Genomic DNA, 24,363 nt, shown 5'->3' on the forward strand with positions numbered 1-24,363 from the left:
TACCCCCATCCAACCTTCCCTCTTCCTACCCCCTGTAAGGACCCCAAAGCATCAGCCCAGTCACTCATGCACTATGGCCAGGTCTCCTATGAATACCCAGGTTTTTACACACACTCTTTCACAGAAGAAGAAAAAGTGGGATGGGGGAGATCTCAGAGCAGAGATTCTATGCTGCAATGTGGGGATCATGCACTCCCCACAGAGAATCAGATAAACTGGAGAATCAGCAAAACCACCACGAGGACTCAGTGCACATTAGTCCCCAACCACCTCTATGGCTCTTCCTTCTGGCCAGAACCCAACAAAAAAGCAAAATCATGGCTGTGTCCTCTGCCCCATCCTTAAAACTAATGGAACCAAGATAGGGGCCCAGGGCTGAACGGTCACCAAGGGTTAGGAGGTGGGAGGGAGTCCCAATTTCTTGCAGAGAGAAATTCTGATCTCTCATGGGAATCAGGAATCAGGCAAAGGCCTGGCCCCAAGCCCACTCAGGCCCAGAGAGGACAGACACTGGAATCCAAGTGATCAAACTCAAAGAGAACTAAGAGGCTATGATGGTCTTCCAGGCCCTGTGACCCCTGGCATCTCAGTGGTCACTCCGTTCCAGTGATCACTTATACACTGGTGGTCATTTGCCTGGATCTAGATGGATGTTTCATCACATGTAGCTAAAGGAGCCCCAGTTAGCCGAATGTGGGCTGGGCTTGGGCAAGGATCAAGCAGGAAAGGTGGAGGGAAGCCACCAAAACCACTACCCCTTTTGGCCAGGGCCAGGGGAAGCCGTTCATCTTCAGGAGAAGGGGACGGAGGATCTTGGCTGTAGCTTGTGGTCCCAGATTGTGGGGCCCCCAGGTCCAAGCCCACCTTGTCTCTAGCCAGAAGTTCCCTCTGTCGCCGTCGCTGCTGACGCCGACCAATCAGGAGGATAGTCAGGGATACTGCAAGAACCCCCAGGACAAAGCCGGCCAGTCCAGCCCCCACTGTGTGGGCCCGGCTTGGGGACCCCCGCTGGCTGCCCCATACCAAGCTGTAAGCTGCTACCACGTGAGCGGCTCCACCCTCCCGACATTCACAGGCATAAGTACCCATGGCCTCTGGGGTCACCACCACCTCTAGCCCATCCCGCCGGGGCGTGAGTGCAGTCACTCCACTGGGTTGGTGCCACACGCAGGATGCCCATGCTGAGCTGGGGGAACATGGCAAGATCACATGTGCAGCTGTAGCCACAGGAACTTCAAACACTACTGGGTATTCTGAAGAGAGACAGCAAAGGCACAAAAGGCGGTGAGGCTACAGGCTGAGGGTGTGGTGGAGAGAAAAGAAGGGTGATATCAGATGTGAGAAGGGGCCATGGGGACAAAGCTAAAAAGGGGATTCCCAATGAGGGAAAGGCCCTGGGTCACTGGCTACCCTATCTTCCAGGATCCAAATTTTAAAGTGGACCCAAATGGACAACTTTCTGGCCCCTTTCCATGCACTTCACCCACACTTCCCTAAATCATACAGACCTCCAGGCTCTTTGGGACACAATGAAGAGACATCTGCAGACTCTATATCTTGGACCAGCCTATAAAGAAGGGAATACTTAGTAAATTCAGTGTCAACGTTCCCTTCTACCCTCCGCAGTACCACTGAACATGCACATGCTTGTTACAATCTCCCATCATCTGGGAAATAATACCTGCAATGATTAGTCAACATTCTCATCACCAAATTTTTCCCCAGTACCTCTTATACTCCTCATGACATTTGCCATGTCAGATTCTACACATTTCTAGCAGACCATGGATAGCTAAATTGGCACTAGGTCTGTTGAAAAGATGTTTGGTGAGGGTGCTTTAAAAGAAACAAGAGAACCGTCTATGAAATGTACATGGTTGTCCACAACCACAAGATTTCTCTGGAAAAGAATATATAAACTATAGGGGTTTTTTCTGTTATTTAAGAGAAAGAACAAACTTCTTCTTGGTAAAAGTTAATCAAAACTCCATAAGGGTCAATGAGAAGACTTTCTGTTTCATAAAAGCTGTTTGTCTCACAGAGAACTCTCTCTCTTCAACAACAGTGTGTGCGTGTGTGTGTGTGTGTGTGTATGTGTGTATGTGTGTGTGTGTATAAAATATACACACAGTGATAAAATATACACACACACACACACACACATACACACACACACACCTTAAATGGTTCTGTTTCAAACAAACAACACAATTCTGGTACTTCCAGGATTTGGGTAGACTGTGTCTGACAGAGGGACAACAAGACAGAACACACAAAAGCCTCAATCAAAGACAGACTCTGTTTGAGTGTGAACTCCTTCAATATGAATTAAGGTCCCTAAAATGAACTCAAAGACTGGTATGAATAGAGGGAAGTTTCCTGGGTAAAACCAAGGTTGACTAGTCTAGCTGAGAGCGGGAACATGGGAGACCACATGTACAGCAGTAGCCATAGGAACCTCACAGTCTGTGCTTTTCTCCCTTGTATGAATTGAAGTATGGAAGGTAGAATGTATAGAAGTACCAACCCAGGACACTGGCATATACACATACCCCACAGAATCTGAAAGACAGATTCATGGAAACACACTATCCTATTGTCTCTACTTTTGAATACCGTTGAAATTTCCTACAATAAAATGTTTCTTAAGAGAGTCCATATCTGGTGGAGATACATACTGAAATATTTAAGATGAATATGATGTCAGGGATTTGCTTCAATGTGACATATGCTTTTAAGCCACCTGCTGAATAGAAAATGGATGCTAGGAGACCAAAATGAGCAAAAGAAGGCCAATCGTTATTAGATTAGTCCAGCTAAGAAGCAATGATGGCTTGCACTACAGTGGTAGCAACAGGGGTAGAAAGAAAAGGATAGACTGAGAATGTTTTGCAGCTAGAATAAATACAAATTATAATACAATGTGGGCAACTTCTGGCTTGAGGAACTAGATAACAGAGAGGGCCCTTTATTGAGATGAGGAAAACCAGGAGGAGCATGTGAGAGAAAGAGGAAATAGCAGAGCCTACTTAGACCTGCTAAGTTTGAGCTGCTTGTGAAGCATCCAAGGGGAGTATCAAGTTGGCAGCTGGATAGGAAGTTCTATAGCTCAACTAGAGAAACATTTGTGGTGGTTATCAGCACTCAGATGGTATTGAAAGTAATGGGAATGAAATCACCTTGAGAGCGTGTGGAAGTGTAAAGAGAAGAGGCCCAGGGCTGACCCTGAGGAATAGCAACATTCAAGAGTTGGATGGGCATTCTGGGAGGCCGAGGTGGGTGATCGTTTGAGCTCAGGAGTTCGAGACCACCCTGAGCAAGAGCGAGACCCCATCTCTACTAAAAATAGAAAGAAATTATATGGACAGCTAAAAATATATATAGAAAAAATTAGCTGAGCATGGTGGTGCATGCCTGTAGTCCCAGCTACTCAGGAGGCTGAGGCAGTGGGATTGCTTGAGCTCAGGAGTTTGAGGTTGCTGTGAGCTAGGCTAATGCCACGGCACTCACTCTAGCCTGGGCAACAAGTGAGACTCTGTCTCAAAAAAAAAAAAAAAAAAGAGTTGGATGGGGAAGAAGTCAGCAAGGGAGACAGGAGAATGCAGTCACAGAAGACAAGAAGGAAAGAGTATTTCAAGAAAGGAGGGAGTGGACAGCTGTGAAAACACTGCCGAGAGCTGTTGTAAGATGAAAACTGAGACGTGTCCACTTGAGATGGTGATCTGAAGTCAGTCACATGGTCAAGGCAGGTCCAGCAGAAAGGCAAGGACATTAATGAGGCAGCACCAGATGGGCGGACAGATGAGTTAGTACAGACTGACAGAAGGACACACAAGTGATACAGACTCTAAAAGAAGAAGAAAACACACAGAGATAGGGCAGCATTAACAAATGAGTAACAGACAGACATACAGACGGGGCAGAGCCCTGACACAACAGGCAAGAGACCCAGGAAGCAACACTCACCCTCTGTGCTCCCCGGCATGGGCCACACACTCATCTAGCCGGAAGCTCCAGGCACAGACAGGGTCTTGGGCCAGGATGCACTCTGAGCAGCTCTGGAGACGGCCACAGTTGGTTGTGTTCACTTGTGTCACCTCGGTATGGGAGCCAACCAGGAGCCAGCCCTACAAAAAGAAGTGGGGAAGGGGAATACACTGGATCTCCCAGACCTCGGAGTCACAAACTGGCTCTGGACTCAGATGTCTCCCCACCAGACTCCCCAAAATCTACAACTCACATGGTACAATTTCATGTTCTCCACTGGCTGTGGCTCTGGGAATAAGGCCATATCTTCAAGGACACTGAGCTGGGCTCCGATCTGCACTGCTCGGTGAAGGTGTCCATCCTCTGGGAGGCAGGTAAGAGGCAAAAACAATGACATAACTGTCCCTGTGCCTGGGACTCTGACACTTGTATGTATTATGGGACCCTCTCTGTGATAAGAGTTTGTGTGCATTGAGTGGGCAACCTGCTTGACTATTAAATATACCTGTCCCCAGGTAGAGTACATCATACTCTTTCCCTGAGAGGCTTGTCACCCTCTGGGCCACGACTCTGAGATAGGCTGTATCCGTAGTGACCAGCAGGGGGTGGCCATCAGCTGGAAACACTGGCCTGTCCATGAGCGGGTGGTCCCGGATGAAGGTGAGCACACGGTCAGGCAAGGACAGAGAGGAGCTGAACTGCTGGAGCTTCATGTTTTTGGTGATGCACTAGAGGAAATACAGAGCTGGTGACAGAGTTTCCCGGGGAACAAGAAATGTCAGTGATGCTTAGTGGAGCTCTTGCTCTAATGGCAGCTCTTTAATTCAGGCCTGGGATGAAGATCTTCCCTAGTCCCCTCACCTCTCCAGGTCTGGGCTGGGGCACATCATTGTCCATGACAGGCAGTCCCCTATTGCAGTCGTGTTTTAGTTCTCTGAAGGAACCATTCAGCGCTGTCCGAATGTCTTGTGGTCGGAAGGCACACACAGCAGAGATGGCAGCACCCTCCCTGGAAGAGTAACAGGTTGGAGCCAGATATCTGGAGGGAGCTAGGGCAGCAACTTATTGCTTGCAAAATGAAATGACCCACAAGAAACGCACAGGGAGCCATGCAGCCAAGGGAGGAAGTGTGCACCCCTCTGGAGTAGACAGTACTGACACTGCACCAGCCCCACATATCTCCCACCTGTAACTCTCCTCCACACCCAGACCCTCACCACTGGGAGGAAAAGATGCCATAAAAGATGGGGGTCCCTGCCCCAGGCTCAGGTCGAAGCACGGCCACATCCTGCAGGACACTGGAGGCCCGGCCATGCTCAGGCCCTGGACACAGCAGGTCAGCCTTCAAAAATGTCGTCCACCTCTGCTGGAGGGTCTTCCGGCCCCCAAGGTCCCCCTGGGGTGATAAGTACGTGGAAGGTTCTCTGTAGAAGACCAACACTGGGCAAAGAGTGTGGAGACCGATACAACTGTTCTCCCTGACTTCAGGGCAGACACAGACAGATGGGGAGACAGATGCATAGAAATGCAGGGACAGAGATACAGACAGAGTAACTGTGGCCATAATGAGCTACACAGGGCTCACAATAACCATGGCAGTGACTGAGTTAACTGTGCACTTTTAAAGTACTGTACTAAGTGTTTTACATAAGTTACTTCATTTAGTCCTCAAACAACCCTTATAGATAGGCATCATTATCATCCTCGTTTGACAGATGAGTTTCAAAGATGCTAAAGAACCTGCCCAGAGTCACAGCAGCAGCAAGTGGTGGAGCAGGAAGTTGAGGCCTGGACTGTCACTAGTCCACCTCCTATGGACAGTGTGTCACAAGGGTAATTGTGGGGGTCAAAGAGGCCAGAGCCCTCCTCCCACATTCCTCAAGCTCCCAGAAAAGAAGCCAAGGCAGAGAAAAAAGGAGACAGAGGAAAGATGCAAAGACAGAGACCCAGAGAGAAGACAGGAGGACAGACAGAACAGGAGACGACAGACAGACAGCCAGGATGGGTGTCTCACCGCACAAACACGGGCCACCCGCGGGACCTTAATGTGCTCGTATGAGTCAAATGCTCGGGAAGTCTCCGTAAAGAAGAAGTAGATTTCATCGTCTCCATCTTCGTCCCCCCACTCGGCTGGGCTCAAGGCCACGGCTGCAACAAAGGCTGGGGCTGGGGAGACCAGTGGCCTCAGATCCCCACAGACACAGCCTGGGGCCACCCAGCCTCCACCCCCTCTGTTCCCCAGAGGATCCCTCTCTCCCTCTCCCCACCGTTGAGCCAGGAAGGCAAGGCGTCTGTCCGAATCCAGTCCTCAGCACGACCCACAGCCCGGGAGATAATCGGCTCCGTCCCCCGGTAGTTTTTCACAGTGGCAGCATAGAGGACTCCCCCTGCAGGGCGACAGAGAAGAGATGGGCTGTCAAGGGCCCACTGAGAGAAGCAACAGAGGTCACAGGCAGAGCAGGGAGTAAAGCAGGGCAGTGACTCTCAGGGACTGAGTACCCATGAGTGCCTGGCATTGCTGAGCACATCACAGGTACCACAGCATGTAAATAAACATGGAAATAAACTGCTCCAGGGCAGTCAGGGAGACCAGGGTTAAGGAAAAACTGCAGGAACGTTCATGTATATGAAGGGAAATCAGATTTGTTTGGGGTTTTCTGTTGTTTCAGTAACCCTGTAATATGCTTACTGTACTGTGACTCTCCAGGAGGGGGACTGCTCTGCAGCATGTCCTAATCTTACTTCAGTTCTCCCACTCTGGTAAATGTCTGAGGGAACAAGTGTTCTTTCTGAACATTAGTGGGTGCACATTGCTCTGCAACAAGTCACAACTTTAGGGTATACAAGATTCCCTTGTGGAATTGATTAAAATGCAGATTCCTGGGCTCTCAGCCCTGGGCCCTGGGCCCAGTAATTCTCCTTCGGTAGAGAACCTGCATTCCATTCCTTTTTTTTTTTTTTTTTTTTTGAGACAGAGTCTCACTCTATTGTCTGGGCTAGAGTGCCGTGGCATCCTAGCTCACGGCAACCTCAAATTGCTGGGCTCAAGGAATCCTACTGCCTCAGCCTCCCAAGTAGCTGGGATTACAGGCATGCGCCACCATGCCCGGCTAATTTTTTCTATACATTTTTAGTTGTCCAGCTAATTTCTTTCTATTTTTTTTATTTTTATTATTATTATTATTTTGTAGAGATAAGGTCTCGCTCTTGCTCAGGCTGGTCTCAAACTTCTGAGCTCAAATTTTCAGCACACCCGCCTTGGCCTCCCAGAGTGCTAGGATTACAGGTGGAACCTACATTTCAAACAAGCAACAAAAGTTTTTCTGATGCGGATGATTCAGGACCTCACTTTCAGAGACAACAGCCTAGGGGATGAATGGAGGTTTCACAGATAGCCAGGGAAACAACCAAGAATCGGAATGGAGGATTGAGGAATGGGCCCTCCTGATGGGATGGAAGGGCAGAGGCACTCTAGGGATGGTGGGGATTGGAGAAGAGAAATCACAGACACTCTGGGAGGGAAGGGAGGTACAGCTATGTGGCTGAATGTAAGAAAACTACAGCCACTGTGAGTAACCCTGCCAAGGGCTCAGACACGAGTAAGAAGAAAGTGAATCGGGGTGGTAGAAGGTCATGAACACCCTGGAGGAGTGCTGAGTAGCACAGGCACTCTGGAGATAACAAGGCAGCATGCCTTCACCACCTGCTGTGTACAAAGCACCCTGCCAGGTGCTAACCACATTGCCAGCCCCAAGAGCTCCCATCTGAGTCAGGAAGACAAGCGTGGAATCACATACCAGGAGGCGGCACTAATAGATGTGGGGGACCCAGCCACAACTACCTAGAGGAGCAGCAACTCAGAGACAACATCTGAGCTGGGCTTGAAGAGCGAGAAATTTGCCAAGTAAAAGTAGGATGTCAGTGAGGAAGACAAGCCAGCCATGAAGAGGGGAGCCCTGCTCAGGCATGTGGAGGCAGAGAGGGCTGCTGGGCAGGGCGAGTGTGCAGAGACGATGCTGCAGAGGTGGGCAGATGAGCACCCATTTGTGACGAGTCTGCTCTGCCATGCCAGGGGATGTGGACTTTACCCTTCAGGTAAGAGTAAAACTGCAGAGATTTTTTTTTTTTTTTTTTTTTTTTTTTGGAGGAGGAGAGTGACATAATCGGTTTTGTTTCTTAAGAAGATAATGCTAATTAAAAGGCCATTCACACAGTCCAGGCAAGAGTGGAAGGCCTGAACTAAGGCAAGGGCAGAGGAAATAAAGCGGCTGGATTTGGGAGATACTTTTGAGGTAGAATCCAGTAATAGATTCAAATCCAATAATGGATTTGCAAATCCATTAAATATAACATGTGAGAGAATGGAGTAAACTAATGTCTCTCAAGGTTTCTGTTTGTAAGATTGATGATAGTAGATGGTGATACTATTAACCAAGCCAGGAAATGATAGAAGGCCCATAAAGGGGGCAGTTGGAGTGGGAGCGAGTTCAGTTGTTGGACATATTAAGGTTAACGTGCCTTCAGGGCATCGGTCAGAAATACTGGAAAGCAATGAAAGAGATGGGCCTGGGAAACACAGCCAGAGTCGGCAACTTGGGAGTCATCACACCTCATATTTAAGTCACAACAGGGAAAAAGCTAAAGCAAGAAGAAAGCACCAGGGAACACCACCATTTAAGGGGAGAGCTACCAAGGCAACTGAGAAGATCAAGTCAGAGGGGCCGGAGAAGCAAGACAGACTGATATGCTGGGAAGCTGGCACACAAAACTCAGGCAGAGCCATAGGACCCATGCACACTGTGGGAGATATTAGAGCATGGGGCCACCTGGAGGGAAGTGCAATCATGCTGGGGTCACAGGTGCTCTGGAAAGAGAACCAGTGCAGGAAAAAAAACCAAACAACACCCTGTGCAGAGCAAAACAGCCAGAGCCCTCAGAGGGCTGCAGTGGAGGGTTGGAAACTTTGTGGGGTGGGGAGGGGAGACCATTCTACCATTTATGATTGTGAAAAGAATCCAAGTGCTTTGGATCCTGACTACTTATTAGTAGCACGATCTTGGGAAAAGTAACTTTCCTAAGCCTCGGATTCCTCAAATGTAGAATAGGGATAATTTCACCTTCCACTCAGAGTAGCACTGAGGGTTGAATGAGAGAAATACAGAGCCCTACCTATGCCCTGGCACATGGGCAGCATTCAATACACATTAGTTACAGCTCCTTATGAAACTTTAAAGGGCCATATGCTTGATTCGCTACAAGAAGCAGAGGGCTATAAAATGACATCCCATTCCCTTCCAGAAAATTTCAGGACAGAAAAACCAAGTATTGGCAGCAAATGGCAGCAAATAAGCCAAACTTCTGTACTTCCAAGAGCTGAAAAAGTTGATACAGAAGCCAGAGATGGACTGAAAATTTTCCCTGACAATGTGGTACACAGAACACTCTAAAACCAAAACTCTGGCAGAAGCTGTGTCATGGATACCCTGAGAATGGAGGAGATGTGGTAGAAGAGACAGTTCTGAATATTTCAGGTGCATGACTTGGTGTGTAGGGTCAGAGGAAAACAATCATAACCACTCTGGAAACAGTAAAGGATCACAGATAGCTATGCAAAGACCCAGCGGTGGATGGAGGTAAAGGGTCCCAAAATTTCCTAAGGGATCAATGGGGAAGCCAGCAATGCCAGAGCCCAGAAATGCCGAAGAGAGCACAGGTCACTTAGATTGGAAGAGCAGAGGATCACTGACAATAAGGGGCAGCGGGAGGGATCAGACACTCTAGGAGGAAATAGCAGGGCTCCAGGTGCTCCAAGAGTACCAAGGGGCTTGCAACACAGTTATATACACACACACACACACACACACACACACGAGAAGGAACAGCAACCATGGTAGTCATGAGGATAGGAGTCCACAGGACCACCACATGTCCTAGATTTTCCAGAACATTCTGAATTCCAAATATTCTGTTGTGCTGTTCATAACAAAATATTTCTGAATGTGCAATTGTTTGGCAAATTATCGCTGAATGGATCAAGTCAGTAAACTTTAACACACACGTGCCATTGGCAAAAAAGATGATGTGCAAAAGAGAGTGATGCCCATGGTGTTGAATTCCATTAACAGGCTCGTTAGAAAAAAATACCAGAGGTAATTCAACCCTATTTTTATTTTCTAAAGTATGTATATCTACCTGTGGGTATGGGAAAGATTATTCGCTGAATATTTTTATACTCAGCATCTTTTACTTTCATAACCCCCCCCCAAATTAAGATATTTTCATGCTAGAAATTTAAAAAAAAAAAGATTGAAAGCCATAAAAGATGAAAAGGCACAGCCAAAGAAAAATCACAATTATGTGTGAAAATACATCCATTCCTACTAGCCTAGCTGGAAAGCCCGTGAACATAAGCCTCCCAAATGTATTAGCAACCCAAAACTGACAGGCTAGACTATATGGCATGGCAGTGAATATTTCACTATACTGGGGGTTTCAAATTTCCATTCTAGTATCAAAATGCTCACTTTTAGAGGAGATTTACAATAGGAATTATCTGTAATTAATTTCAAAAGGAGTATTTTAGATATGGCCTGGCTTTTCTCTTTTGCTCCCTTTTCTTCTTATGGTCAAATGCTTTTCGGGACAGATAGCTCCTACTCTAATATCCTCCATTTCTTCAAGTATTGAGCCAGTGGACACCTTTTTTTGTTTTAATATCCTATTATTGGGATATAATTAGATAGTTGGAGATGCAGTGTTTACCTTTCCCTCTGTTGGCCATGTAGAATTTCTATAACTGTCTTGTTTCAATGTATGAATGTTAATTTTGGAGAAGACACAGACAGATTTAAGAGGGAGGTTTGGTCCCAAAATGCTGGCAGCACCCAGTGCATCTGGAACGTTTACAGTGCTCCTTGGCAGATGCATTAATCACAAGATGCAATGAGGCTGAAAGCAGATGATAAAAACACAAGATGGGTTCCCAAAGAGAAAGCACAAAAGCTTCTGCTCTTCTTGATAAAAGTCCTATTTACTAAAGGATGTGACAGGGAGGACCAAAACGACTGACTGCTATCTCTAGCTTGAGTACTTAGGTGAGTAACAGCACTATGCACTCAGAAGAGGGAACACTGACGGAGGAGCAGGTTTGGGGAAGGTGAGTGAAGATGATGAGCTCAGTTTGGGACATGATTTTGAGATTCCTGTGGGACATCCACGTGGAGACGTCTGGAAGGCAGCTGGATGTGTTCTGTACCTCCAGATAATGCCTGGGAGGCAGATACAGATTTGGGAGGCATCAGAATGCAGCCACAAGGCTGGCTGACATCACAACTACATAGAGTGAGAAAAGAAGCAGCTCTTGGGTAGAAGTCAAAGGAACTCCACATTTAAAGAATGAGCAGAAGAGCCTACCAAGCAGACTGAGAAGGAATCACTGATGTTCTTAGGTTAATGTGAATATGGTTGTCAAAATAGTCACATTTTTCCAAATTTGAATAGTGCAAATAAAGACACAGATCATTTTGTTAATTTTATCTAAGGTGCAGTACATGTAAATGTCATATTTGAAAACAATATTTCTGAGGCTTTCCCCAAAAGAAATACCAATAAACTACCGATAAACACATGAAAAACTGTTCAACCTCATTAATAGAAATGCCAATCAAAATAGATATCAAATTGGACTTTGGAGGAAATCCCTGTATGTTTATTAACTATATTCTTTGGGACTGATGAGGGTACAATGAGACAGGCCCTCACATCATCCTGGTGGGAATAAATAGAGGGCAATTTGTCCAAATCCATCAAGCACCAAATCGTTACAACCTTCAAATCTTTACACCCTTCAAGCTAGCAGTTCCACTTTTTGGATTGACTCATATATTTAATACAATTAATTAGATTCATGTAAAGGATTCACATTAAAACTTATGTAAAAGGATTTCTGCTGTAGCATTATTTTTAAAAGCAATCATTTATTTTAAAATTTGAATGTATAATTAATTATATGGGACTAATTAAATTGTGCTACATCTGTATGATGGAATTGTATGCAATACTAAAAATAATGTTTTGAATAATTAAACAATTTCTATTATGAGAAAATGCTCATTATACAATATTAAATGAAATATACATAATTCTACTTTATCATAACTACACACATAGACATGGACACAGAAGAAAATACTCAAAATACTCCAAAACAATAGTGATTAGAATTGCAAAAAAAATTTTCACTTTCTTCTTTATACATTTCTATATTTTCTCAATTTTCTACAATGCACATTGTAATTTTTATAATTTAAATAAATACTCCTATTATATTCTAATAGTACTTTCATTACTAAAAGCTCTTTTTTTTTAATTTCAAAATACCTCTATTATTCTTAAGGACATTTTTATAGATCCTATACTGGGAATTTTGGTTCTAGTTCTTATACAATGTTGACACTATTTTCTACACTGCTATTTTCAAAACAAAGTGCAGCAGGGCATAATGGATCAATATTGAAAGCCCCATGTGAATACTGGCACTTATGTCAGACATAGAAAAATTCTAAATTATATCTCTGTAAAGTAAAAACTGCAGATGAAAATGTATAATACTGAGATTGGCTGTGATTTGGATCTGAGACAGCTAGAGACATAGAGGATCTATGTTAACTGAAGCTAACCATTCTAAACCGTTAGTAAATGAGTTCTGATCATCTCCACCAATTATCAGCTAAGAGGCAACCCTGAATTTTATTATCTGAAAAAAAAAAGACTTAAAACCTTTTTGAAAACATTCTTTCCACTTTGTCATACAATGATCTTATTTATGGAATTTCACTAGCTGACTAAACAAAGAGAAATAACTCACAGAAGGTCACACAAGCTTAAAAATTACTGCTTGATACAAAAAAAGTACCTTAACTGATCATCTTAGATTGTTGCAATTGAGAAGTCATTTCTGTTGATAAACAATTGTGTAGACTCGAGAGACATTTACGGGGCCAGACACGGTGGCTCACGCCTGTAATCCTAGCACTCTGGGAGGCTATGGTGGGAGGTTCACTTGAGGTCAAGAGTTTGAGACCACCCTGAGCAAGAGCAAGACCCCATCTCTACTAAAAATAGAAAAATTGTCCAGACGTGGTAGCACATGCCTGCAGTCCCAGCTACTCGGAATGCTGAGGCAGGAGGATCACTTAGGCCCAGGAGTCTGAAGTTGCAGTGAGCTATGATGACACCACTGCACTCTACCCAGGGTGACAAGAGTGAGACTCTGTCTTAAAAAAAAAAAAAAAAAAAGAACCAGGAGAAATGTCCAATTTCATTAATATTCAAAGAAATACAAATTAAAACAAAGTACCATTTTTAACCTCAAAATAGGAAGAACTTTTTAAAAACGACAATAATACATTCTGGTGAAATTTATATGAGGGAAAAAACCACTCTCATTCACTGCTGGTTTCGGGGATAAATGAATATGCCCTTTCTAAAAGCTCAATTAGTTTCAATTAGCAACAGATAATGAGTCATTAAATGTTCACACTTTTTGATGTAGTAATACACTTCCCGGAATCTTAAAGGGACAACCCAAAATGAGGACAAAAATTTATGCACAAAAATGTCCATTATACCAATACAGATAATAGTAAAAACTTTGAAGTAAACTAAATAACTTTATATAAATGATTTAGAATGGTTTAATTAATTTATGGCATACTCATAGAATGAGTAACATGATATCATTAAAAATTCTTACAAATAATTTTTAAATTATGTAGAAATGCCTATGATATAAAGTTACATGACAAAATTCAAAATTGTATCCATCCAGCATGACATTTAAAAGTTTTATAAGACACACATACTCATAAAATTTCTATTAACCTATTTGTTTTACACTATCATGAGAAAATAGCTGGCTTTTTTCACTGAATTTGGAAGGTGTATGTGGGGTGGTCTGACCTAAAATACAGGCAATGCAGCACAAAAACAGTTCACTGTGTGCATGTCAAAGAATGAGACAATCATTCTCCGGTAGGGGTTTAGGCATCTTCTGTGATAGAACCATTCCACACTTGAGCAAATGTAGATAGCATCTTCAATGGAAGCAACAGCAGTAATTTACTTAATAGTCATTGCTGATTCCCCTGAGCAACATAGGATGAGCCAGCAAAATATATGTGCATGAATGTATATGGGTGTGCACACACACATTTAAAAGCCTAGAAGGAAATATCCTAAAATATTAGCAGTGATTTTTCTAAGTAGAGATAGTCTAGAACTACATTAATATAGGAGACATTAGACACATGGGGCTATTTACATTAAATTAAGTAAAATTTAAAATTCCTTCCTTCAGTTGCACTAGTCACATTTCAAGAGCTCAATAGCCAAAGTAGCTAATGGCTACCATATTCAACAGTGCAACTCTAGAACTTTTCCATCATCACATGAAGTTCTTTTGGTCAGTGCCATTCTAGAAGATTTTTTATGTTCTTTATACTTTTTCCAAATGTATTACAATATGCATTGTACTAGATTCCTCTTATAAACAGAAAAAATAAACACTATGAGAAAAGAAAATGAGGTTAACAAAGAAAACACTCACACTAGAGGTGCAGAGGACTCATCTATAGAGAGCACTGAGAAAATAACATCCTGTGGGGAAAAGCAAGTGGTCACAGGCACTCAGGGAAGAACAGAAGAGGCTAAAAAGAGACATGGGAGTAACAAACATTCTGAGGAAAGAAAGGACACGGAAATTCCAACATCAGGGGTGGCGAAGGAGGCAATTAGAGCAAGAAGTCACAGGTTCTTGTCTCTCCCCACTCACCAGCCATTACAGCTGCTGACCGCTGAGCTGGCTCAAAAGGACATTTCCCCCGGCCACTCTCAAGTCTTTCAACCTGCTGGAAACTGGACACATCCTACAGACCAGAAGGGGGCAATTGGTTTAGGAGTCATCAGGAAGGTTGATGGTGAGAATTACACAGATGGTCAGATGAAGGAAAACGCCAATTCCCATTCATCTTCCATCCCCCCACTACCAATCCCATCTTCCCAGTCAGCTATTCCTGATACCCCCACCCATTCCTGCATTTCCCATCTCTGCTATCCCTTTTTTATCAGTTTATTCCTCTTTCCTTAATTCTCCTTGTACCCAACACCCACATGCCCTGAGGAAGGAACACCCAAGATAGCCCTAGAAGACACCAAGAGGCTAAAGGTAGGTCTTTCCTCTGAAACACTCCTGAATGGTAAGATTTGCACCTCACTGGAGAATGTGCCACAGGACAAGGAGGACCAGGGAAGAAAGCAGGCCTCCTGAGGGCTGGAGCCCTTAGGAAGGGTAAAGAAAAGTGCAGGCTGATAGAGGACCATCTGAAGCCCGGGGGGCCTAGACAGCAAAGGGCCATCCTCTCCCTACTCCCACCCCAGGAATGAAAGACAGAGCCAGAGCCTTACATCCAAGCCAGGGGAGAGAATCTGCAAAGTCAATGAAGAATGACCTGAAGCTCAGGTCAGAATTTGGGGGTCTGGTAGGTAGGTAAGTACCTTCCTCATCCAGGAACTCCAGATGGAATGACCTGGGTGAGGAATGAGAGGTGTAAAAGCTCCACCAGGGCCAGCAAGAAGTTACCTTAGTCTAGCAGCCAGCACTAAGAGAGGCTTCAAGATAACATCTAAAAATGGAAATCAAGGATGATTTCAACCTAGGACTGAGAGGAAAGTTAACCATGACTGGCTGGGAATCAAAGTTATGGTATGCAAATGCCAGGCATGATATCTCTAGTTCACAAACTGGGGTGGACATACGGTGTTGCTGGAGCCTAATTACTTTCATGGTAGTTGGAGTAGAAACATAGATATATATCCCTGAACATAAGTATACTACTGGCCCATTCTGATTGCTCTACATGGCAAACAGGTTTTATTTTACTGAGAGAGTCTTGAAGAAGGCCTGTTAAAATTGCATTTGACCTGAGGTCCCCCAGAGGAGATGCTAGGTCAAAAGAGTCTACTGGAATAGAAGACCTCACAGAGGCATAGCATTTCACTTGTGTGGCAGTGGGAGTATCCTCGCCTGAGGAGAAAGATGGCAGTTTGGTGAGAGAGTACCAAGATGTACAGGTGCTCCAAAGACGCAGTTAATACCTACTGTGCTTCCCTTCCTGCTATACCTAAACTATGGCAGTAACTTCCTTTTCTCCACATTATCTAGCCCCACCCCCAAGTTATTCTACCATCCACCCCAGATCAGTCTTGCAAAGGGTCAAAAATGTACTAATACATTTCTGAGCAAGAGAGTGATAAAATGGCCCACCATTGCCTGGAGTACAAGCTCTTTAGCCCAACCTACTTATTTTCTACTACTTCTCAAAATTATCTTTTTTTTCTATAACAGATCACCTGTTAATTCCTGGAAAATAAATTATGTTTTCTATGCCTAAAACTACTGCCTTACATTTCACCAAAGACTAAAAGGATGAGCTTTGTCCCAGTTCTCATTCTCTCTAATCTTTATGCACCATTTGATACTTTTGACTCACTCCTTTCCTTGAAATAGTCTATTCCTTGACTCTCTTGAAACTCTACCCTACTGGAGTCCCTCCTCCTATCTGCTATTTCTCTATTTCCTTCTTCTTTCTAGGTCCTACATGTGTATCCTAAAGATCTATCCTTGGTCCTTTCCACATATCCTTCAAAGATTTCATTCATTCTTACATCTCCAGCCAGACATTCTATGTAAATCATTCCCCAAACTCTCTGAATCTGATCTTTTCCAAACTCTGGTCATTTGATTGCTGGACTTCCTCAGAGATTGCCTGTCTGCCCCTAAAACTCAGCATGTCAAAACTAGTCCTCTTCCAGTTTACCCCAATAGCACCATCATGTCTTCCAGCTTGCTTGCCTTTGAAAAAGTAAGCTTCGTATTAACTAGATAGGTTATGATTACTGTACAGTCAAAATGACATTTAACTGGAGTCTGAAAGAGACAAGACCACTCCACTACATTCTCTATATGAATGTTGACATTCTTCATTGTATCACCATGGTGTCAGTCAGCAGAATCTCTCAAAATCAGCTGGGGTGAAGGAAAGTCACTGCTGCTGAAAGCCAGGGCTGGATAGAAAGGCTTCATTGAGCTGTGGGGTTGGAACAGGTCCTTTGGCCTTGACCAAGAAGGGTACAAGGCATGTAAAGGACCTCTCCCAGATGCTTAAGAAAAAAAGAAAAGAAAAATGGTATCTGTTACATAAAACACATCAAATGCCACAAGAAACTGAAGCCAGATAAGGTCTCCTGGGCTGCATGCAGGACTAGGGGGACAGGATAGTGGAGCAGAGCCAGACAGGCCCAGGTGTAAGTTGTGGCTCTGCCTCTGCTACCTATGTCATCTTAAACATAGCACCTAATTTCTCTGAACTTCGGCTCCCTCACTTACAAAATGGAAATAAATAATACCTAAATGTCATGATGGTGATGAGAATTAAACTCAATCATAAATGTAAAGTACCTAATGCCAAGCCTACATCAGAGTAGATACTCAATTGAATGGTTGTCATTGTTCTTGTTGTTGTTGTTTTTGTTAGAAGTCTAACATTTTTCTCTGTTAACTCCTGGAGTTTGTTCAACAAAACAAATTAAAATACTTTCTTCCAGTGTCTGATGAGCTATCACTGAAGGACAGACAGCACTCCACACGGTTGGAGCTCATAGATCCAGTGCTTGAACTTCCTGTTCTGTAAGAACTTTCTCCACATCAACTCTGAACAAGCTGCTGTGTCTGGACCAAAGCTCTCAGATAGTGGTTTATACACAGTCTCAAAGTCAACAGTTTAGGACATGAGAGGCTCAGCAAGGATAAAGAAGAATTTGATCAAGTGGACTTGGGGTGCTGGGAAGAAGAATAAGACACGTAAAGGCAGAAGAGAACCATCCAAAAGTTTACAGAGCAGACTCAGGGTGTAGCTTGAAGGGTTAACAGAGCTGACCTCTTTGGAGCTATGTCCCATATTCTCCTACAAACAAGCCTTGACCAAAGAAGGATCCCTTATTTCATAAGCCTGTTAGATAGGAGGGTTCAGAGAAAGAGCTGAACTGGTAGGAGTGCAGGTCACAGACCCCTGACTTCACTCTTCATTGCTGATGTTGAAGAATAGATAGGCGTCAAAGTCAGTCCTGACAAGTATGTCTAGAATACTTTCTGTCTAGCTACCTTATCTAACAACCATTAGGGTCCCACCTCTGAGAGACAAGGAAGAAAGGAAAGCCCTAGGAGACTAACTTGGAATGATCACACTGTTTATAAGCCAAGGCTCTGATATTCATACTCATGGAATACACCCTGAGCCTGTGTAGACTGGAAAAGGAAAAGAATGGCAATAGCAGTACCACCACTACCTTGCGAGCTTTGTAAGAACTATAGGGAAACTAGGCTCTAAACATTACCTGATGGGATACAGAGATTTTCCACACCATCCTGAATGTGGAGACCTTCCCAGGACGAGGGAGCTAGTCAGACATTGGTAGGAAGCCTATCATCCACATTATGGAAAGGACTCAACAATAGTCTAACTAACCCCAAGAGCCCAGAGGGACTGACTGGATCAATCATGCACACAATTGTCACATCCTAAGCCAGAGATATGAGAATGGTCTGTAACAAAGAGGGGTTTGTAGATACACATTGACTAGATCCAGGTAGCAAGGATTCTGAGTCAAGATCTACAGTTAAGGATCAGAGTCAAGAAAGGGAGTCACTGTACTCCTTCCTATTGCTCCACAGAGCAGAAGAAAAAGCCACTTGTGAGACATGTGAGACTTTTGACTCACCCCAGGGCAAATGTGTGCTGCTAGAGGACCAGTGCTAACTACTATATAACTAATGGAAAAAGCTAAGAGTTCTAAAATAGTCACCAGTCCCAGAGACTCATGTGTCTCTGACCAGCCTACATGTGATTAGGGGTATACATGTCCCAAACCTGCCTGGGTTTGAGGGCAGTGATGCCCAGGCCTTCAGCAGCAATGAACAGGATCTAGAAGAAAATGTGATTGACAGAGTACTCACACTGAAGGCAAGATCCAGAGTATGGGAAAAGCAAGCATTACATTAGTGGGAGTGACATAAGAAGCCATGAGAACAGAGTCACAGCCCACACAGAGTGAGACCAGCAGCGGAGATGGGGGAAGGTGGTGAGAGACAGTCACATGCTATGGGAGGAAGAAACAGCCGTGAACTGCATTGATTAAATAATGGATCCAGGCTGCCTGGACAAAGCATACACAGGGCAAGGGAAACAAAAGTTACTGATTTCTGAAGTCTCTCCTGGGTTTGTCCTCTCCCCTGTCCAATCAACATCCCTAACTTCCTTAACTGTTTCTCTTTATACTTTGTATACCTCACCCTCTACAGACAACCTCCCTCTCCCTCCCTCAGCGGCAGACAAAGGCTCCACCCTAATGAGGACATCCTCTACTCCCAACGCCTATCATGCACAACAGTTGCCTTAACCATGTCCCATCCTCATAGTCACTCACAGAAAACCCTACGCATCCTCCCACCACCACCCCCAAGTAATTCACACTAGTGCAGGCTCCCTTTTCCTCTCCTTCCACCCCCCGTCACTCACAATAACCCCGCACTTCGGATCAAAAGCGAAGGTGCCACAGGTGAGGAGGTGAGAAGCATTGGCAATGACGAGAATCTGGACGAAATTGTGACATTCATCCTGGGGATCAGAGATGGTTAGAGAGAATCAGTAGTAGCAGGTATGAGGAAGGATGAGGTAGTGTCAGGACAGTTAGGTGCAACTCTGACATCAGAGATGATGGGTGACAGCATGGTGTTAGAGTCCCTGCCTGGGCCCATTAGGATGGGAATACGATAGGAAACTGACACAGAGTCAGGAGTGGGCCGAGGTCTCAACTGACACTCAAAAGAGGGCCCAGTTTGACACCTACCTCTTTCTTGCCTTTCTTCCTACAGTTCTGTCTGTGAGCCTCAGGAACCATCCAGTCGATCTGAGAAAGGAGGAGTGGCCATTTCACCCAGATTCTCCCCCAAACTCCCTCAGTGTCGGGGAAGATGAGACAGTTCCACAACCTCCACCAATTTGGCAACTTTAGAGGCCCGCCTAGAGCACTGTTTTTCAAACTGGAGATCCCCACCCATTAATGAGTAATGAAATCACAATTGATTGTGAAATCAGACCATTATTTTTAATGAAATATACCAAAATGTATCATAGTTAGAGAGTGGATATTGCTCAAGAAAGGTTTCTTTCAGTACACAATTGTATACAGGGCCACAATACATAGTACAGATTGAGTGTCCCTAATCCGAAATGCTTGGCACCAGAAGTGTTTCAGATTTCAGATTTTTTGGACTTCGGAATATTTGCAGAATACATATGGGTTGAGCATCTCTAATTCAAAAATCTAAAATCTGAAATGCTCCAATGAGCACTTTTTTGAGCATCATTTTGATGCTCAAAAACTTTCAGATTTTGAAGCATTTCAGATTTTCAGATTAGGGATACTCAATCTGCACAGTTCTTACCAATGGGTAGTCAAAAATGTTTAAAAACTATTCCCCTAGAACATTGTAATTCTAATGATCCCACTGCCCACTGAAACCAGGTCACTATGGCCTCTTCCCTATCATCATGAACATCCCTCATAGCCTCCCCCCATCACCATGACCCTCAAACACCCTCAGCTGAGACAATGAAGTGGGCCATCTCCTCCTGTCCATTTACCCCAACTCACTCCTTCATACCACCCCCACGGTTACATCTTTAGTTATTATAACCCTCCCCCTGCCCATAAAAACCATAGATCTGATCACGTGCTGTGGGGTCTGGGGTTCTCCTACTCTCATCTCTCACCTTGCGGGGTCTCTCCCCTGAGAAGGGCAGGGATAAAGCGAAGATGGTGTCCCGGGCGCCAACATAAAGTGTGTGGGAAGCAGGATCCACAAGGAGAACAGAGTAATTGTATGTCTGAGGGACAGCAAACCGGGTGAGATAGGAGTCAGCCTCTGGCAGGAAGAGAGGGGTAGGGGAGAGAGTGGTATCAGCCATCACTTCAAAAGTGTTGAGTCCACAGGACAAAACTAAAGGGGCCAATTTTTGTTTTCTTCCAAGTACCATTTATTTAGCAGCCATCAGGGGAAAAAACAGAATCTTGTCAGGTCAACCATCTATACTTCCCCAGAGATATATAACTTATGAGACCAGAATATTTAACACACAATCCAGTCAAGTATTCTTTTTCTATAAAAATAGAACACTTTATTAAAATAACAGCATAGGCCAGGAGTGGTGGCTCACGCCTGTAATCCTAGCACTCTGGGAGGCCGAGGAGGGAGGATTGCTTGAGGTCAGGAGTTCGAGACCAGCCTGAGCAAGAGCGAGACCCCATCTCTACTAAAAATAGAAGAAATTAGCAGGACAACTAAAAATATATAGAAAATATTAGCCAGGCATGGTGGCGCATGCCTGTAGTCCCAGCTACTCGGGAGGCTGAGGCAGGAGGATCACTTGAGCCCAGGAGTTTGAGGTTGCTGTGAGCTAGGCTGATGCCACGGTACTCACTCTAGCCTGGACAACAAAGTGAGACTCTGTCTCAAAAAAAAAAAAATATATATATATATATATATATATAACAGCATAAATATTAAGTCTGTAATTTCTATTGCTAGCAATGTAATATATAATTTGAAAACACCTATAGACAGTACAAGTACTTTCCTCTCCTAAATTTCTTTTAAAAAAAAAAATCACAACTTAAATAGCAACTTCATTTTACTTCTAAGGGGAATGTCTCACTCTTTTCACCAACACATTAGAAGTCTATCTCCTAGGCTGGGCACGGTGGCTCACTCCGGCAATCCTAGCATTTTGGGAGGCCAGGGTGGGAGGATTGCTTGAGGCCAGGAGTTTGAAACCAGCCTGGGCAACATAGTGAGACCCCCATCTCAAATTAAACAAACAAACAAAAAAGAAATCTATTTCCTCTGTCTTCCACCACCCTTTGACTTCCCCCTGCCCCATTCCACCCAAGAGGTAGATAGTGTAGTGGTTGGTGTGTGTTCTGGAAATGGCCCAGCCCGAGTTTAAATGTGGCACTTCAACTTACCAGTTGTATGATCTTGAGTATGTTATTTGCCCTCTTTGAGTATTACTTTCCTCATCTGTAAACACCACCATCCAGGGTTATTGGGAGAATTGAGATAACATGTGGAAGACACCTGGTGCACGCTACCTTTTTCACAAATAGTTCCTTTCCTCCTTCCTTAGGCATGTATTCTGTTTGGGCCAAATCTATTGAACTTCATGTCAGCATTCAAAACTCTTATCTATTTAAAAATCATAACAAATAAGTTAGCATGAATTTACCTTCTTAGCTCAACTTCAGGCTCTGGGGACCCTATTCCTGTACCTATACAGCTCTGCTCTACCTGCTTCATCTGCTCAGGTACCTTCAAAATGGTAGAATGGCCGCCAGCCCATTCATTCCTAGATGTGGGGATGTGAGCCCCACCCACCCCATCCTCATCTCTGTGCTATATCTTGCCTGCCCTCTCAAGCTTAGTATAAGCCCTGGATCATCCAACCTCCCTTCATATCCCCAACTCTGGCTTCACCTTGTTTGCCATCTAGACCTCTCTGGATGCCTGAACATCAACTCAGCCTGGAAACCTCAACTCACTTTGTGGCTACTGCTCTGGCACAAACCAAAACCCCAGGCACTGACCACAAGTTTGCTTCCTGGATTCATGGCATCCCTATATGTCACTGGTCTGAGTTTAAATTACTATTATCCAGTTGTGAGTTTTTGCCAACAGGTTCTACTCTTGGCTTCACTGGTTCTGTCAGCCCAAGGTGCCAACACTCAATGCACACTGAGAAGAAAACAAGATCCCTGGCCATGCTCATGTCCACCTCAGCAGTCTGTAAAATGTGAATCACTTTAATGATCACTTTTAACCTTGTGGCATCCCCTAGCTTCTTCTACATCTCTTCAAGGGATCATGTCCCTTTGAAGCCTCCTTTTGTCCTTCTGAAGACTTTAAAAATCATTTAAGCATAACTTTAAATCAATTCATTGAATGGCTTACCAACATTCAACGTAAGGAATGGGCAGAGGAAGCAGGGAACATTGAGGAAGTTAGGAGAGTTAAGGTGGATATGATAATGGAAGGATAGAAACTGGTGTCAGGTTTCTGGTGGGAAGATTAGGTCTGTGAGCAGGGTGAGAGGCTTGGATGCTGGAAGGCGGGGTGGGGGATAGATAATAGAGAAATGAGTTTGAGAAGATGGAAATGCTGAGCTGGGGACCAGGATACGTGGCTGGAGTAGAAGGTAAGACCAATGGTTGTGAGAGCAGAATGGGCTTCAAACTGGAAAGATGGACACAGGTGTATGTTTGGGGAAATAGGAGGGATAAACGAAGAGGGAACTTCGAAATGGACGACCTCGGGCAACCCTCGTTCCCTCTCGGGGCCTCAGTGTCCGAGTCTGCACGCCAAGGGACTCGACTCTCTTACAGTTCTGGGAATAAGGGCCCGCTGGAGCAGCCTGGGCGTGTCGCGGGAGCGGAGGTGCGAGGCCCGCGCAGGGGATGCGGCGAGGCAGCACAGCGTGGGGGTCTCGCCCGGATCCCAGCCGGGCGTGGGCGGCGCGGAACGCCAAGCGCTACGCTGAGGGGCCCCAGGTCCAGTCGCCGGGTTGGGGCGGGGGGGGGGCAGTGGGTGTGGGCGCCCGCTCCTTACCGGAGATGGGAAGCGAAGTCCTGGGCACCGAGCGGGGGACGCGGCCGAACACCGCGCCGTTCAGCATCGCTAGCAGCAGCAGCGGGAAGGGCGAGGCCGAAGGCGGCCCGGGACCCGGGCGGGGCCGCGCGGCAAAGGCCAGCATCTTTAGTTCCTCCTGGCAGCGGGTGCGGCGCGCCCTGCAGCCTCAGCTCAGGGCCACAGCGCCGCCAGCCTCCGCCCCACTCGGGGCCGCTGTACCCGGCTCAGCCTACAGCTGAGGGAAGAAACACAACCTGGCTCCGCCCCATCGCGAAGGAACCAATGGCCGCGCCTCTTTCTTCCTACAGCCAATCGGGACTGAGTGGAGGCGGGGCTGAGGGGAGAGACGCCTAACCCAGGCTGAGGCGGAGCTAGACCCAGGTGTAGGTGGGAGTTCTACCTCGGAAGTGGGGGAAGGTGTCTCACCAGGATCTGGAGTGGCGAGTTTGCTCCAGCTGCTCCCAAAACTCAAATGCCCACATCTGTACTAAAAGGGTAAATATATGGGGAAATGGGCACACGCACCAACTTCCTCAAAATTATTTTGCAAACATTTAATGAAGGCTCCCTATGTGCCG

At 45.1% G+C, this 24,363-nt stretch overlaps 1 protein-coding gene across 3 annotated transcripts; it reads right to left on the reverse strand.

The window, feature by feature from the left end:
- Nucleotides 1-642: 642 nt before the first annotated feature.
- Nucleotides 643-23,909, reverse strand: SEMA4F (ssemaphorin 4F). 3 transcript variants are annotated; one of them, XM_069494692.1, is made up of 14 exons: nt 23,765-23,909; nt 20,877-21,028; nt 19,951-20,010; nt 19,620-19,718; nt 14,819-14,912; nt 6,255-6,374; nt 6,002-6,153; nt 5,205-5,383; nt 4,849-4,996; nt 4,493-4,715; nt 4,241-4,350; nt 3,967-4,127; nt 1,509-1,567; nt 643-1,253 (listed from the first exon to the last, which is right to left on the reverse strand). In XM_069494692.1, the coding sequence occupies exons 1-14, from the start codon at nt 23,907-23,909 to the stop codon at nt 643-645; spliced, it is 2,313 nt and encodes a 770-aa protein (XP_069350793.1). The 3 variants fall into 3 exon arrangements, with proteins under 3 accessions (XP_069350793.1, XP_069350794.1, XP_069350795.1); XM_069494693.1 differs by lacking the exon at nt 19,620-19,718; XM_069494694.1 differs by lacking the exons at nt 6,002-6,153; nt 6,255-6,374; nt 14,819-14,912; nt 19,620-19,718.
- Nucleotides 23,910-24,363: the final 454 nt, after the last annotated feature.

The sequence above is a fragment of the Eulemur rufifrons genome, chromosome 19 (assembly GCF_041146395.1).
Source record: "Eulemur rufifrons isolate Redbay chromosome 19, OSU_ERuf_1, whole genome shotgun sequence".
Classification (NCBI taxonomy): Eukaryota; Metazoa; Chordata; class Mammalia; order Primates; family Lemuridae; genus Eulemur; species Eulemur rufifrons.